Source organism: Symphalangus syndactylus, chromosome 16, assembly GCF_028878055.3.
Source record: "Symphalangus syndactylus isolate Jambi chromosome 16, NHGRI_mSymSyn1-v2.1_pri, whole genome shotgun sequence".
In the NCBI taxonomy this organism is placed as follows: domain Eukaryota; kingdom Metazoa; phylum Chordata; class Mammalia; order Primates; family Hylobatidae; genus Symphalangus; species Symphalangus syndactylus.
Window position 1 is genome coordinate 28533332 of NC_072438.2, and position 14954 is coordinate 28548285.

Consider the following 14954-nt stretch of genomic DNA (forward strand, 5'->3'; position numbering starts at 1 on the left):
GTATGCTTTTGAGCAGAGCAGCAACATGATTTGCTTGCATTTTAACGGGATCACTCTGACTCATTTTAAGAGTAGACCATGGTTAGGGGAGGGGTCATCAGAATCAGAGAAGTCAGTTTGGAGACTACTGTGTTTATTTTGGCAGGAGAAAACGGTGACTCCTTTAAGTGGAAAGTAGTAAAAGAAAGTGTTGGCAAGGTCAATGGCAAAGTCAATTCTGGCCATAATCACAGAGAGAAACAATTGTCCCCTATGTTGAGTGGACGTCAAAGTTGAAATGAAGTACTAGATAGTTCCCTCCTGGCTTGAGATAAAACCTTCTTCCTGAACTCCCGACTCATGGATTCCACCATCCCATCCCATCACTATCTTCTTCCTCCAAATCTGAATCCTATTTATCTCTTTTCTTTTCTATCCTAAAGCTATTAACATCTCCTCCTTTACCAGCTTCTTCCCTGTGTATAAACAATGTCCAATCTTTTCTACATTAAAAGATAAAGTCTTCCACTGGTATCTACCCAGCACTATGATTACTTTCTTCCTCATCACTTCACTCTTCCAGCAAAGCTTTTTGTAATTGCTGTCTCTATTGGTTGTCACTGTTTTCTTCTCATCATCCTTTTCACCTTCTGCAATTTGGCTTCTGCTTGTGCGCTCCACTCCCTAGTACTTCATCCAGGGCACTTGGGCTGTCCTGATCATGCCCAACAATGACTCCCATATTGCCACATCCCAAAGAGACCTTCTGATCCTTACCTTACTGGACTTTATCATTTCATTTCTGAACTATCTCTCTTGTGTTTATTTCCATACACTGTTCATTCTCTGTCTCCTTTGTTGTTCCCTTTTCCTTATGGTTCTTGACATGTGTTCTGGAGTTTCATACTGGCCTCATGGACCTTGCCACCTTTCATAATTCCCCCAGTAACCTCATCTACATCATGGATTTAACCACTACTTCTTGATTAATAATTCTCAAATCTCTTTATTTCTCTGACTTGTCCTCTAAGCCTCAGATTTGTACCAACTTCTTGTTGAGTCTAAATCCCCACAGGCACCTCAGATGTAATTTATCCAAAACTGAAATCATTATCCCCCTACTCCTCCTGTAAAGAGTCACCTGGTTTCCATGATGGAATCCTGGAAGGTATCACAAACTCCTCTCTTCATCTCTTTATGCCACAAAGAGTTCATCACTAAATTCTTCCATTTTTTGTCATCTAAATATGTCTGTAATCTGTCCCCACTTCTCAATTTCTCCTATGCATATCCGTGTTTAAAGACCTTATTGTTTTGCCTCCTACAGTAGTAATCCTCTAATTAGTCTCCTTGCCTGCAGTACTGCTGACCTCAAGTTAATCTTCCACTGACCTCTCAGTGAAATGTATGCCAAACACAAATCTGACTGTAATGTAACAGATCCCACTTAAACTTATCAGTGGCTTTGCATCACCTCAAGGATAAAGTCCCATTTCTTCATATGGCATCCTTGACTCTCTAGGACATTTCACCCTCCATTGTACACTCTCTACCCTAGTCACACCCAAATCCTGGCAATTTCCTGCAAATGCCCATCTTCAGTTCTATGCTCTGACCCTTTGTTTACACCCCATTTGTCTAAAACGTCATGTCCCTACAGCCTTTTAAAGCAGGAAGACATCATACTCAGAAATGAACTTCTCCTGAAAGGTATAATGGGAGAGTGAAAGACTATATACTTTGGAAATGATCAAACTCTCTGCACCTTAGTTTCCACGTGTGTATCTATAAAAAAATGAGGATTATAGGTAGGGTTGTTGGATGGTGAGGCATGCCAGGGACAGGAACATATTAGATGCTTTCTGAATGGCAACAACTTCAGCTCAGGTTCAACTCATCTGGAGAGTCTCTTTTTATGTCCTCTCTGTCCTGCAGCTAATTTAATCATGCCAGCACTGTGCTCTCAGAATATTATTTTTTAACTCCCATAATCACAGGTTGACATTGTCCATCTGCTACACTAGCTATAACATTCTTTTGGGCAGAAATCACATCCTATTGCTCTTAATTCCCTCTACATGATCAGCACCTCATGCATGGCTAGGCACACCATAGGCTGTGGGACAAATATAAGTTGGGCATCTGTTAGGTGATTGAAAGAAAAACTATAAGGTCCAATGTCAAGAATATCTTTTCACTCATCTCTAATATGCATGTATTATCATTACGCTATCCTTGTGTTTTCTTTCCAATTAAAATAATATCTAGGATGGTTTTAATTTTCTCAGATGAGGGAGCACAGTAAAGAGTTACTGAAAGAAAGAGGAACAGCTGAAAATATACAAGGGGAGGCTGCAGAAAATCTAGGTTATAACCCAGATCTGCCACTGAGTCAATATGTGGCCCTGAGCAAACCATTTACCTTCTCCAATCCCCAGATTTCATATCTACAAATTGAGGATAATCACATTTGTCCTAATTTTGAGAGTTAGGAGAATCAAGTGAGACCTACAATGCATGTGAATGAGCTTTGTGGCATTTTTGAGCACCCTCGTAATAGTCAGAAAACATTGTGCATTTGAGAGCCACAGTACTGGGCACACAGTAGTAGTTGTATTAAACTAAAGAGCAGCCTCTTGGATATTTGATAATTACTAAGTCGCTGGCTTTTATGATACATTAAAAATTATATGCACTTGCATACTGTGCATCTATTCTTTTACATAACGATTAAAAATGTAGCATCATGCTATGAAAAATTAAACTAAACTCAACACTGCAAGCATAATTGTAACTCTGATAGTATGTTAACAAGTCCACATTTGTACTTACCTCCCTGTGGAAAGAACTGCGAGTAAATCTCTTTGAAGGTTTCTTCATTAACAACACCACTGGGGCATTCCTAGGGAAAGTGGCAGAGAAGCAATATGAGCAAAGTGTTCATAAAACTGAATTTTTTTGCACATTTTGAAACAGAACTGTCTACCATGCAAAGCTGCACCAAGAAAACTAACCATTCATCTATTATTACAAACGGCATAAAAGCACACTATAAACTTATCTTTGTTCCAGTTCTCACAGGAAAAAAAATAGATGTAAATATCTTTGCATATTGAGTATCAAAGTAGGTGTAATGTATTCAAAAACACAGTACTGCTTTTAAGAACACGTATATTTATTACAAATAAAAGGAAATTGCATTATTTTTCACACAGCAAGCATGTTGCAAGATGTTTATAATATGGTCTTTGGTGAATCTTGGTTTTGTCCTCTCAAGGTTTTCTGAACCCACAGAATTTTTGGTTCAATGGCAAAATTACTCTATTGGCATCTCCAGTGGCTCAAGAAGCTTCAACCAGGAATAGATACTAATGCTTGTTAACAAGATGTCTGGGCATACCCGAGACACGGTTTTGTAACAAGTGACCTTCGGTGAGATAGAACCCCATGATGTTTTTGAACTTCCGGAAAGGAGGGTCTGCAAAAAAACGGCCTGGCCTGGGCTTAATAGATCCCCACCTTTGTCCCTGGGTCAACTTATCAAAGAACGATGGACATTGATCTTGGGAACTACACCCATGTTGGACAACTGACCTGGAGGGGCCATAGGGCAAGGCTAGCCCTCTGAGAGTGGTTTTGACATTTTTGCTAAAAAAAAAAAAAAAAAGAAAAAGAAAAGAAACTTAAATCTAAAGTATCAGAAGGGGACTGCCTTGGTGCAGAATATAAGGTTTGAGCAAGCAAATTGTCCCCCAATCTCTGGAAATTTCTCCATTTTTTGGAGTTATAAGAACTATTCTGGTTAAGAATGTTAGGCATAGAGGCTCCCTGAGTGGTGGAGACTGACAATCACATGATAGCCCAGAATTGAATCACATGTGAGATACTAACTGTATGGTGATCGCTTGTTATCCATGGGGCATTGCTTCCAGGACCACCGCGGATACCAAAATCCACGCACACTCAAGTCCCACACTTGGCACTGCAGAACCTGCAGATAAGAAAAGTTGGTCCTTCCTATCCTGTATCTTTGATCTGCATTTGGCTGTGGATGCTGAAGCTGCAAATTCAGAGGGGCGACTATATTTATTGACAAAAATCCACATATAAGCGGACCCACACACTTCCAACTAGTGGTGTTCAAGAGTCAACTGTACATTGTAAGTGGAGAAGTGGTAAGTTCTGTTTAGTCTCTTTTAGTAGATTCTCATGAACAGTCCCATGTGATCAGAGCTCCCCTGACTCTAGTTGTCACAGCACTCCCACACCACCTAACGTCCACCCAGGACTAAGTTCACTGGGGAAGGATGAATGGTGTGCTAACTCCCCAACAGGCCTGACTTTAGACATGAATATTCTGTGTACTCTAAATTCAGTACTGTTTCCAGCATCTTTATCAATCACCTATGGTAGTATTTAAAACGTCACTTAGCCCTTAAAATCATTGTTCCCTCACTAATAAACTTACTTTCTTAATTTGGTCTTTCTTTATTCCAATGAATAAGTTACTCAACTGTAATGTGCTTCACCTGCAGAATTTTCTATTTTCTTATTTGTTGTTTTGAAAGGTAGGACCTTTGATACATAAACAATGTTAACTAACAGTTTCAATGTGAATTTGTGTTTACGGAGCTTCTCAATATGTTTTTATCCCATTTGTTAATGATAATGAGCTTAGGTAGGCAAAATAGCTCCATTCACAGAGGCAGAACTGGAAGTGTTGAATGGCAAAGCACTTTGTTACACACTAAGCCAGTGGGGAAGCTGGAATGTGGGCTTGGGACTCTCCAGGTCACGACAAGATTTCGTATTAGATGACCCCTGTGGAAATAATGATGACCTCAAGGACCTAAGAGAATTGGAGTAAAGAAAAAAACAACCAAAAACAAATGAGCAAGCAAGCAAGCAAGTGAACTGTGATGGTTGATTTTATGTGTTTAACTTGTCTGGGCCATAGTGTCCAAGTGTTTGGTCAAGCATTATTCTGGATAGTTCTGTAAGGGTGTTTTTGAGATTTATTACATTGATGCAAAAGCAATTTCGGCTTTTGCTATTACTTTCAATACATTTAAGCTGGTAGACTTTAAGTAAAGCAGATTGCCCTCCATAATGTGAGGGGGCCGCACTGAATCAGTTTAAGGCCTGAACAGAACACAGACGGACCTTCCCAGAGAAAGAGTGTTCTTCAGACATCATCTGTAATATTGGCTTCCCTTGTTGACCAACACCCTGCCTTTGGACTTGAACTGTAACTGTTTTCTGAGGCTCCAGCTTGCCAGACCCCTCCATTAGATATCAAGCTGGCCAAGGCTCCACAAAATGTGAGCCAATATCTTAATAAATCTCCTTATACTCACACATCCTATTAGTTCCATTTCTCTGAAGGACCCTAATACATAAATGAATTAACAACCAATAGCTACAACTCCAAAAAGGAAAGAAGGTGGTATGTATACAGCCAATCTCTCAAACATTTTGACTATCTAGCTGGCACCAATGGACCCATTTTAAGACTACACACATTGCAGTTGGACCTTCTTACACATGGAAATTGTGATTTATTGGCTATTTAATGCTAAGCCATTTGCTTGGGATAGTAAAGAGAGAGTAAATACCTGGCTCTCTGCCATCAGGTGGCAATCTTGTGCAAAGTTAGAGCTGGAAAGCTGCCTGGGAGTTAAAGTTGATGCCGATAAAGGAAGAGGGACTGTAAGCAAAGGGACCTCTGCATCAACGAATTTGTTAGCTGCCTTCAGTCTCTAGATGCATTTGATAGATATAATGTGAAATGAAATTGTAAATTGACTATCTGATATGCATGTGTTTTATGTTTAATTACATATCTCTGTCAGAGGAAATCTTTTCTCTGCCAAATGAAAACTGCTGGCCAAGTTTCAGGGTGGAAATTCTCACCAGATAAATTTGTTTTTATCCACCTTATATTCATTACATTAGTTTACATCTCTACAAACACATATTGTATGCCTATTATTCCAGGAGTCTTCTAGGAACTGGGACTGCTACAATAAACAAGTCAAAGGTCTTACCATCATGGAACCTCTATGCAACTAGAAAAATAAAGACTGTCTTTGTTCAGGCTCCTTTAACAAAATGTCATAGACCAGGCAGCTTATAAACAATAGAAACTTATTTCTCATAGTACTGGAGGCTAGGAAGTCTAAGACCACAGGGTCAGCAGATTCAGTGCTTGATGAGGCCACATTCCTGGTTCATAGATGGCACCTTCTAGCTGTGTCCCCACATGGTGGAAGGGGCGAGCTAGCTCTGTGGGGTCTTTTATAAAAGGACACTCATCTCATTCATGAAGTGTCTGTCCACATGATCTAATCATCTCCCAAAGGCCCCACCTCCTAATACCATCACATTGGGGGTTAGGATTTCAACATATGAGTTCTGAAGGGACACAAACATTCAGACCATAGCAAAGACCAAAAACTAGATAAAATATTAAAAAATCAAATCCAAGAATGATGATCTTTTATTTATTCCCAGAGATTTTATATTGAAACTGGTGCATTTTTTTAACCTTCAGGTGAGAAAAGGATGCTAGTGATTTACAAGATGGTATACATTCTCTAACTTTTTCTTCACCTCTTTTGTGTAGTGATCTCTCCATAAAAGTGGTCTCTCTACTTCTCCATCAAGAATGAATTTGGCCAGGCTGCACGTACAGCAAAGTGTAAACCATAAACAATGTGCTGCTGCAACAATTAGGCTGCTGTAACTCTTGCTGCTGTAACAATTAGGCCCTCAAATATCCCTTACTCAAAATGCTTGGGAACAGAAGTGTCTTGGATTTTAGATTTTTTGGGATTTGGAATATTCACATGACACTCAGCAGTTGTGTTAGTTCATTTTCACACTGCTATAAAGAACTGCCCGAGTCTGGGTAATTTATAAAGGAAAGAGGTTAATTGACTCACAAGTCAGCATCCCTGGGGAGGCCTCAGGAAACTTACAATCATGATGGAAGGCAAAGGAAAAGGAAGGCACCTTCTTCACAAGGCAGCAAGAAGGAGAAGTGCTGAGTGAAAGGGAGGAGCCCTTATAAAACCATCAGACCTCGTGAGAACTCACTCACTATCACGAGAACAGCATGGGGGAAACTGCCTCCATGATTCAATTACCTCCACCTGGTCTCTCCCTTGACACATGGGGATTATGGGGATTACAATTCAAGATGAGATTTGGGTGGGGCACAAAGCATAACCATATCACCAGTTGAACATACCTAACCTGAAAATCTGAAATGATCCAATGAGCATTTATTTTGAATGCCATTTTGTCCCTCAAAAAGTTTTGGATTTTACAGTATTTTGCTTTTTTGGATGAGGGATATTCAACCTGTATAACACATTTAAAAACCATGTAGTATATTTCTTATTCACATAACAATCTTGGGTGAGTGTACAGATCAATTGATGGTTCTTCTAGGGACAGGCTAATGAAGATTTGGTGACTTTAACATATGGCTCCAGCAGTCTCTATGACTGTCTCATCCAGAAGGAGGAAAAGAACGCTGAAGAGAGAACATGGAAGCTTTTTATAGGCCAGGTCTTAAAGTGGTATACATCATTTCTATTCTCATTTTTTTGTTGTTAGAGATCACTTAATGTGTCTACCCCAAATAAAATAAGAAGTCTGGTATGGCCAGGAAGAAGACAAGAATGCAGATTTGGCAAAGAGTTTGGAATATCTATCCCTGCGACATGTTTGAAAGATACTCCAAGTGTCTGTGTTGTGAAACAGTTCTCCCACTGATGCTTTATTTATTGATTTTTATTTTTTATTTTTGTAAAGATGGGATCTCACTATGTTGCCCAGGCTGGATTTGAACTCCCTGCCACAAGCAATCCTGCCTTGGCCTCCCAAAGTGCTGGGATTACAGGTGTGAGCCCAGCCTCCCACTGATGTTGTAACATGAAGATTATTAAGTCATTTAGCAGTATAAATTGTCTCCATTTCCCAGATGTCATTTTTAAAGACTGTTTACTTGCTTCAAGTAAATAAGTACAATGAAGCTTAAATATCTGAGCATGAATTTTTTCATTAGATTTTTCTAAGGATCCAAGAAGCAGTAGGGTTCCCGGGTTTAGGGAAAGTGAGAAATGCCTCACTCGTCCACCTTCTGAGAATTTGCTGTAAGCTCACCCTATTAACCCTTATGGTTCTGTATTCTATTTTCTAATGAAATTTTGTCTGATTATTAGCAGACGATTATTCCATGAAAATACGCCCTCTATAGAAAAAAAGTAAAGAAAATGAAAATCACCCATAATCTGACTACTGTAAGAGTATATTGGTCATTTATCTAAGCATATATACTGTAGAAATAAAGTTTTAATAAGACGAAATTATAGTATTTTGTGTTCTTTAACTTTAGGAAATACCCTGAACATTTTTCACACCATGATTTTTAATGACTGCATAATAATGCATCCACTGAACTTACCATACTGTTGCATATTGAGGCAATTTTGGCATTTTTGCACTACATAGGAATAATGATGTAATTAATATTCTATGCATCCATCTGTGACTGCACCTGTGGTTCCTTCTTTATGACTAATCACAGAAGGAGAATCATAAGACCAACCAGTTTAAACCATTGAAAGCTCTTCCTATGCACAGTCATGGTGCTTTCCAGAAACGCTGCATCCATTTGTGCTGCCAGTGCAACTTTATGAGAAAGTCTCACACCAAGAGGAGCTACTGACCAGAATCACATGGGAACTGGACACACACACACAACCCCATGAACAAACAGCAATAATTTGCTTCCCTTGTGAATCCAATCGTCATTCTGAAAATTACCAGTGGACATTGAGGCATTTGGACAGGTCCCTCCAAGGGATAAAGCAATTTGCCTGTTTTTCACGCAGACAGGGTTGCTGTGATGGCAGTCAGCCAGACCACATCACCACAATCACAATGGTTTATTGAATATAAAATAAACAACTCCATTCTTTCTTATGCAGACCATTACTTTTAACATTTTCATCAACCCTGAAAGGTGGGTATTATTTAGACATGAGGACAATGAGCTTGGAGAGATGAAGTCATTTGTTTGAGTCACACAGGTTTTGACAGAGACATCTTTTTGCTCATTTATTCAATAAGTAGTTATTTAAAGCCTTCTAAGTGTCAGCAAATAGTTCATATGCGTTTTACTATTCTGGGCACTGAGGATACAGGAATGAGTTTTTAAAATTCCATTTCTTTTTTGCTCTTGTGGAATATAACATTTAGTGGAATCAAACTCATAGCTCTGACTCCATGAATTGCAATGCTATCTTGCCTTCTGGATTATTACTTTTTCTTCTATTAGGACTGAAAACATAGTCTCCTGGAGACTCATCTGTGGAAATCCTTCTTTTGGGAAGATGTACAAGGTGTGCTTGTACCCAGAGGCACCCATCACAGCTGCGTTGGAGAGTGGCATGTGCAAAGGGAAGCCATTTCAATAGAAATTGGGAGCACCGATTAAAATTTATTGTGCATTGTAGCTTGAGAGATTTGAGGAAAATAATTTTTTTCTTTTTAGAAATCTTTGGTTTTAGTGCAACAAGAACCTCCCGACCTTCCTGCTTGCCACATACTCTTTACTGTTACTGTAAATGGCTAGACAGTAATGGGCTGAGGAAAATGTTCTGGTTTTTAGGACCAGTCAAATCTGCTCCATCCAGCATTTAGGAGCTGGAGGTCCCTGGTTCTGCTGGCTGGTATACTCATCTATGATGACTGTTGCATTTCTTTTACTGCCTCTGAAACCCTTCGCTGTGATATGATCACAACACAATAAATGTGGAATAAGGTTTTCTTTGCAATATAACTGCCATAGATTTGTCAGTTGGTGAAGAAACAGTCGCCTTTTGGGGCCTTACTGCTGCGTTCCCTGATGAGCCCTTTCAGTCCTCTCAGGCCATGTGGGGATGCATGTGAGGGTCAAGACAAGTTGTAGATATGCAATGAATACTATGCTAGTACTAATATCAATTCTAATAGGGCATTATTACTATTGTAATAATCAGCATAAAGTAATACTTGATTAGTATTGATATTTTATAATTATTGTGATGATAATGATGATACTGATGATGATAAGCTAATACACATGAGCACTTTCTATGTTCCAACCCTTGCATTAAATGTTTTACATGGATTATCTCATGGGAATAGAAAGATGTTAGTATTAACTCCATTTTACAAATGAATGAACTGTCTTAGAGAGGGGCCTCTGCATTCCCATAATTAGAAAATAGCAGATCTAACCTACAGATCACAGAATCAGGAAACTTGAGGGTTTAAAGCAAACTTAGAGGCCAGGCATGGTGGCTCATGCCTGTAATCCTAGTACTTTGGGAGGCCAAGGTGGGTGGATCACCTGAAATCAGGGGTTCGAGACCAGCTTGGACAACATGGTGAAACCCTGTCTCTACTAAAAATACAAAAATTAGCCGGGCATGGTGGCACATGCCTATAATCCGAGCTTCTCAGCAGGCTGAGCAGGAGAATCACTTGAATCTGGGAGGCGGAGGTTGCAGTGAGCTGAGATCATGCCACTACACTCCAGCCTGGGTGACAGAGTAAAACTCCGTCTCAAAAAACAAACAAGCAAACAAACAAAAATAAAGCAACTTTAGAGACAGTTCAATTCAATGGCCTCATTTTGAAGGTGGGGGGATAGAGGTTAAGGAGGTTACAGGAACTGACCATAGACACATAGGGGGCTGCTGAGCCTGACCTCATGTCTAGGTTTCCTGAGGTCTAGGACTAAGCTTTGATACTGCAAATGTCTTCATGTCCACACAATAGCTGGTATTTTTTTGTCAGGTAGTATTTAGAGGAATCTAGTGCAGTGCTTATATTCTTAGGCTCTGGAGTTAAATAGAAGGCCTGGGTTGAACCCCTACTCTGCCACTTGGGAGCTGTGTAGCTTCAGGCAAACTGTTTAATCTAAGTCTCATTGCTCTCCTCTGTGAAATGGGGACAGACATTGACCTCAGAGAGCTGCTATGAGAATGAATAAGATACGCATATTATGCTATTATCCTAGCCCTCTACCTTACACATCATATTTGGTCATTTAATATTAGCTGTTAGTACCATGGTAATAGTTTAGGATTTGGTAAGCAGAACTCCATCACGCAATGATTGACTGTAACATCAATGCCGGTAGACCAAGGATAAATCATATTTATCAACATGGCTGAATCTAGAATAACACAGGTCTGGAATGCAATTAGCTTATGAAGCATATATGAATTATGCCTTCTATTCTAGCATTATAAGTTGAATCACTCTATCTACTATCACCAGAATTTACCCTAAAAGAAAGGAATATTGTAGTTGTAAATGATAGCAGAGGAGAATAAAGGCCACCATCATGGAAATAAATGTCAGTAGAAACCCAGGAGCTTCTTATTTATTAATTTAAATGAAAGTTTTCCCCAGCGATGCTTACATGAGTATGTTTGAAATCATCATGGAAAGTGTTGGGAAGGGTGCTTTGGAGAAAGATCCATGTATGCATAGGAAATTGCTAAGAAACGTATTTTGTGAGTGCTTCAAGAGTTCTTATACTTTCACCTCATAAGGAAACCTTTCAGCATTCCCTGGAAGGTTTTCAGAGCTCTGTTGAAATGCATGAGAAATAGCTGCAGTGGTATGCAAATCACATGTATAATAACATCATATAATTATAATCTTGTCCACTCCAATAATCTTTGCCCACTCTATTAGCTGAAATCTTCTCTTCCCCTAAATCATTCTGTTCTGATATGTGTCTTCTCCTCAGGATCAGAATTGTTATTAAACATTTAGAGACTTCTTCAGGATTAAAAAAAGAATTATAGTAAGACATTTCATAGGAAAAAACAAAACTAAAAGTGCTTGTGAAATAGTTATTTGGGGATCCTTTCATGATACCTGTAATGCCACATTTCTTAAGCATCTGTATATTTCACCAACTCTCACATCTACCTCTGGTGCTAAGGAGAAGATACAAGGTAGTCTGCTTGGTCTATCAGTTAAAGTAGTATTTAGCATGTAGTATGACAATTCAGAGATTCTCTGGCATTCTATAATTGTAGGAGAATTTTCTAAATTTAAATGACACAATCCTACAACCTGTTTTGCTGATATCACCAGATTCTGTGGACTTCTCTGCTCTCTTTAGAGTTAGTAAATACAGGGCAGGGACTAACCTTTACGATGTTTAGAATAGGGAATACTAAAACTATTTATGCTGAATGAATACATCTTCAGTCAGTTATTAGCTTTTAATAAATTAGAAAATGAGTTTGCTCTGATAATGTCCTTCAAAACTTGGGCCTAAATTTTTAGAACTCCTAAGACCAAGACCGAGATTGTCATGGGGGTTCTGATATCCCCATGATTGCCCACAATAACTATGATGGCAGAAATTAAGGGGAGATGGCTAGGATCAAGAAAAAACACTTCTTATTTCAACATAAAAAGCTTAACATAGTCAAAAATTGGACTCTAAAAAGCTCATTTAAAAATTATAGGATTAACCTTTCAGTTTTCAAAGCAGAAAAGCTGATCATTAAGAACTAGAGCTGGCTATAAATTTCTGTTCTAATATGCCCAGGTGTTTGAACTCCTAGCAACTCATTTATTCCTTCTTAGTCTAAATGTTCTCATCTGATATAACAGGTAAGTAATACTAACATCACAGGTAAGCAAAAGAAATGCAAATTAAAATAGACAATGGATGAAAGAAACGCAACCAATTTTAAAAACTGAATATACTCAACACGTTGGGTATTTTCTTGTTTCTAAAATCCGCATTAACTACCTCTTCCATTTCCTGAACACACTTCTGGGGTCAAAGTGGTTAAATATGAATTGCAGATTAAAAAAAGAAACAGCCAGTGGTGGGAAAGGGCTGACCTAGATACTATCCTTGGAAAAGGAATGAGAGCTGGGTGACCAAGATTCAATTCAGCTGCAAGGATGTGGGCACATTCTGAGCCCCACGAGTTCTCAGGGTCACCCAGGATGAAGCAGAAATCCAAGGTGCTAGGCAAAGGTTCTCTCCCCTTCTAGTTCTGCCCTCTAACCGTATGGAAGAAGGAAATTATATGAGATTTACAGCCAAAAAAAAAAAAAAAAAAAAACTGGCTCAAGTTTCAGCTCTACTACTAACGAAGAAATAATTGAAAAGTTCTGCTTTGAGTCTTAGTCTTTAAAAATGCAGGAAACAATAGCATCTTATAGTAAAGAAATGAGAACAAATTGGCATTATGTATATAAAGATTCTAGCATAATACTAAACATTCTACAAATTTTACTTATTTTTACTATTATCTCTTCAAGTAAGTTAAGTTGGTTCTGCAAAAAGACATTTTCCAAATTTTGTAGGAAAAGGCTTCCTGGGATTGGGCCCAACCCCTGAATCTTTAGTGGAGTGCATGTAAAATTGTTTGATTTAGGGAGACTTTTAAAAGGATTTTCCCAGCTTTATCCGGAAGACAGTGTCCATTTTGTCAGGGTCTTTTAAAAAATTATAATGTAGTTAAATTCTATAGGCACCCAGAACCATTTAGTGGAAAAAAAAAGACAATGGTGCCCTGGGAGAAAGCCTATGTATCAGTTTTCTATTGTTGCATAAAAAGTTACCATAAACTTAGTAACTTTAAACAACACAAATTTATCATCTCACAGTTTGGTGGGATAAAAGAGTCTGACATGGCTTAGCTGTGTTCTCTGCTCAGTCTCCCACTTAAACTTGCTGTGGTTCTCATCTGGGCCTTGCAGTCCTCTTCCAAGCTCACTGAGGTTGTTGGTAGAATTCAGCTTCTGTGGTTGTAGGACCCAGATCCCTGTAACCTTGTGGCTGTTTACTGGGGGCTTCTCTGTCAGCTTCATTCCATCTTCAAACTAGCAAAGCAAAGGCCTGTTGAGTCCTTCTCACACTCTGATTCTCTCTGACTTCCCCTTTGGTAAAGGACTCCTGTGATTAGATCAAGCCCACAAAGATCATCTCTGTATCTTAAGGTCAACTGCGCTGAGACTTTAATTATATCTGCAAAATCTCATCACAGTAGTACCCTGATTAGTATTTGATTGAATAACCAAGAGACAGGGATCTTGAGTGGCTGCCTTTAGATATCTGTTAATACCTACCGCAGCCTGCTTCTTCTGAACATCAGTTCATTTTGGTTTTCATAGCAGTTTTTGTTTAACAACAGTCTTTTTTCTACAATTATATGCACAAATGTATCCACCACAACTCGCAACTATATTTCTTGGCACCTGCCATAGTTTAATGCGATTTGAAAGGACTATATTCTGTCAAGGCTTTAGACTCAGCAGTGTAAAGACTAGCTGTGAGGCCAAAATTCAATATTTTGTACGAGTGCTAAGAACAGTATCCCATATGCTGAGTGTTCCCCATCTAGAGCATGTCTGCCCATATCCAGAGCAGAAATAAATCTTTTTAGATTTTACTAATTGATTAGATCACTTTCAAGTTGGCATGATATCAGCCTAATGATATTGACCAAAAAAAAATACCAAGTAAAGAATTCTACTTCTCTCTTTTCTTCTTTATTAGTTTTGCTAGTGGCCTATCAATTTTGTTGATGTTTTCAAAAAACCAGCTCCTGGATTCATTAATTTTTTGAAGGGTTTTTTGTGTCTCTATTTCCTTCAGTTCTGCTCTGATTTTAGTTATTTCTTGCTTTCTGCTAGCTTTTGCATGTGTTTGCTCTTGCTTTTCTAGTTCTTTTAATTGTGATGTTAGGGTGTCAATTTTGGATCTTTCCTGCTTTCTCTTGTGGGCATTTAGTGCTATAAATTTCCCTCTACACACTGCTTTGAATGTGTCCCAGAGATTCTGGTATGTTGTGTCTTTGTTCTCCTTGGTTTCAAAGAACATCTTTATTTCTGCCTTCATTTCGTTATGTACCCAGCAGTCATTCAGGAGC

The 14954-nt window shown here is 38.8% G+C and overlaps 1 protein-coding gene across 7 annotated transcripts in view; it reads right to left on the reverse strand.

Annotated features, from left to right (window-relative positions):
* Positions 1–14954, reverse strand: part of KCNIP4 (potassium voltage-gated channel interacting protein 4) — a 1214216-nt gene that overhangs the window by 27106 nt on the left and 1172156 nt on the right. For all 7 annotated transcript variants that reach the window (XM_063619454.1, XM_055246095.2, XM_063619452.1 and 4 more), the window contains one exon: positions 2812–2881. In XM_063619454.1, coding sequence (XP_063475524.1) covers positions 2812–2881 — 70 coding nt within the window. The remainder of the gene's footprint in view (positions 1–2811; positions 2882–14954) is intronic.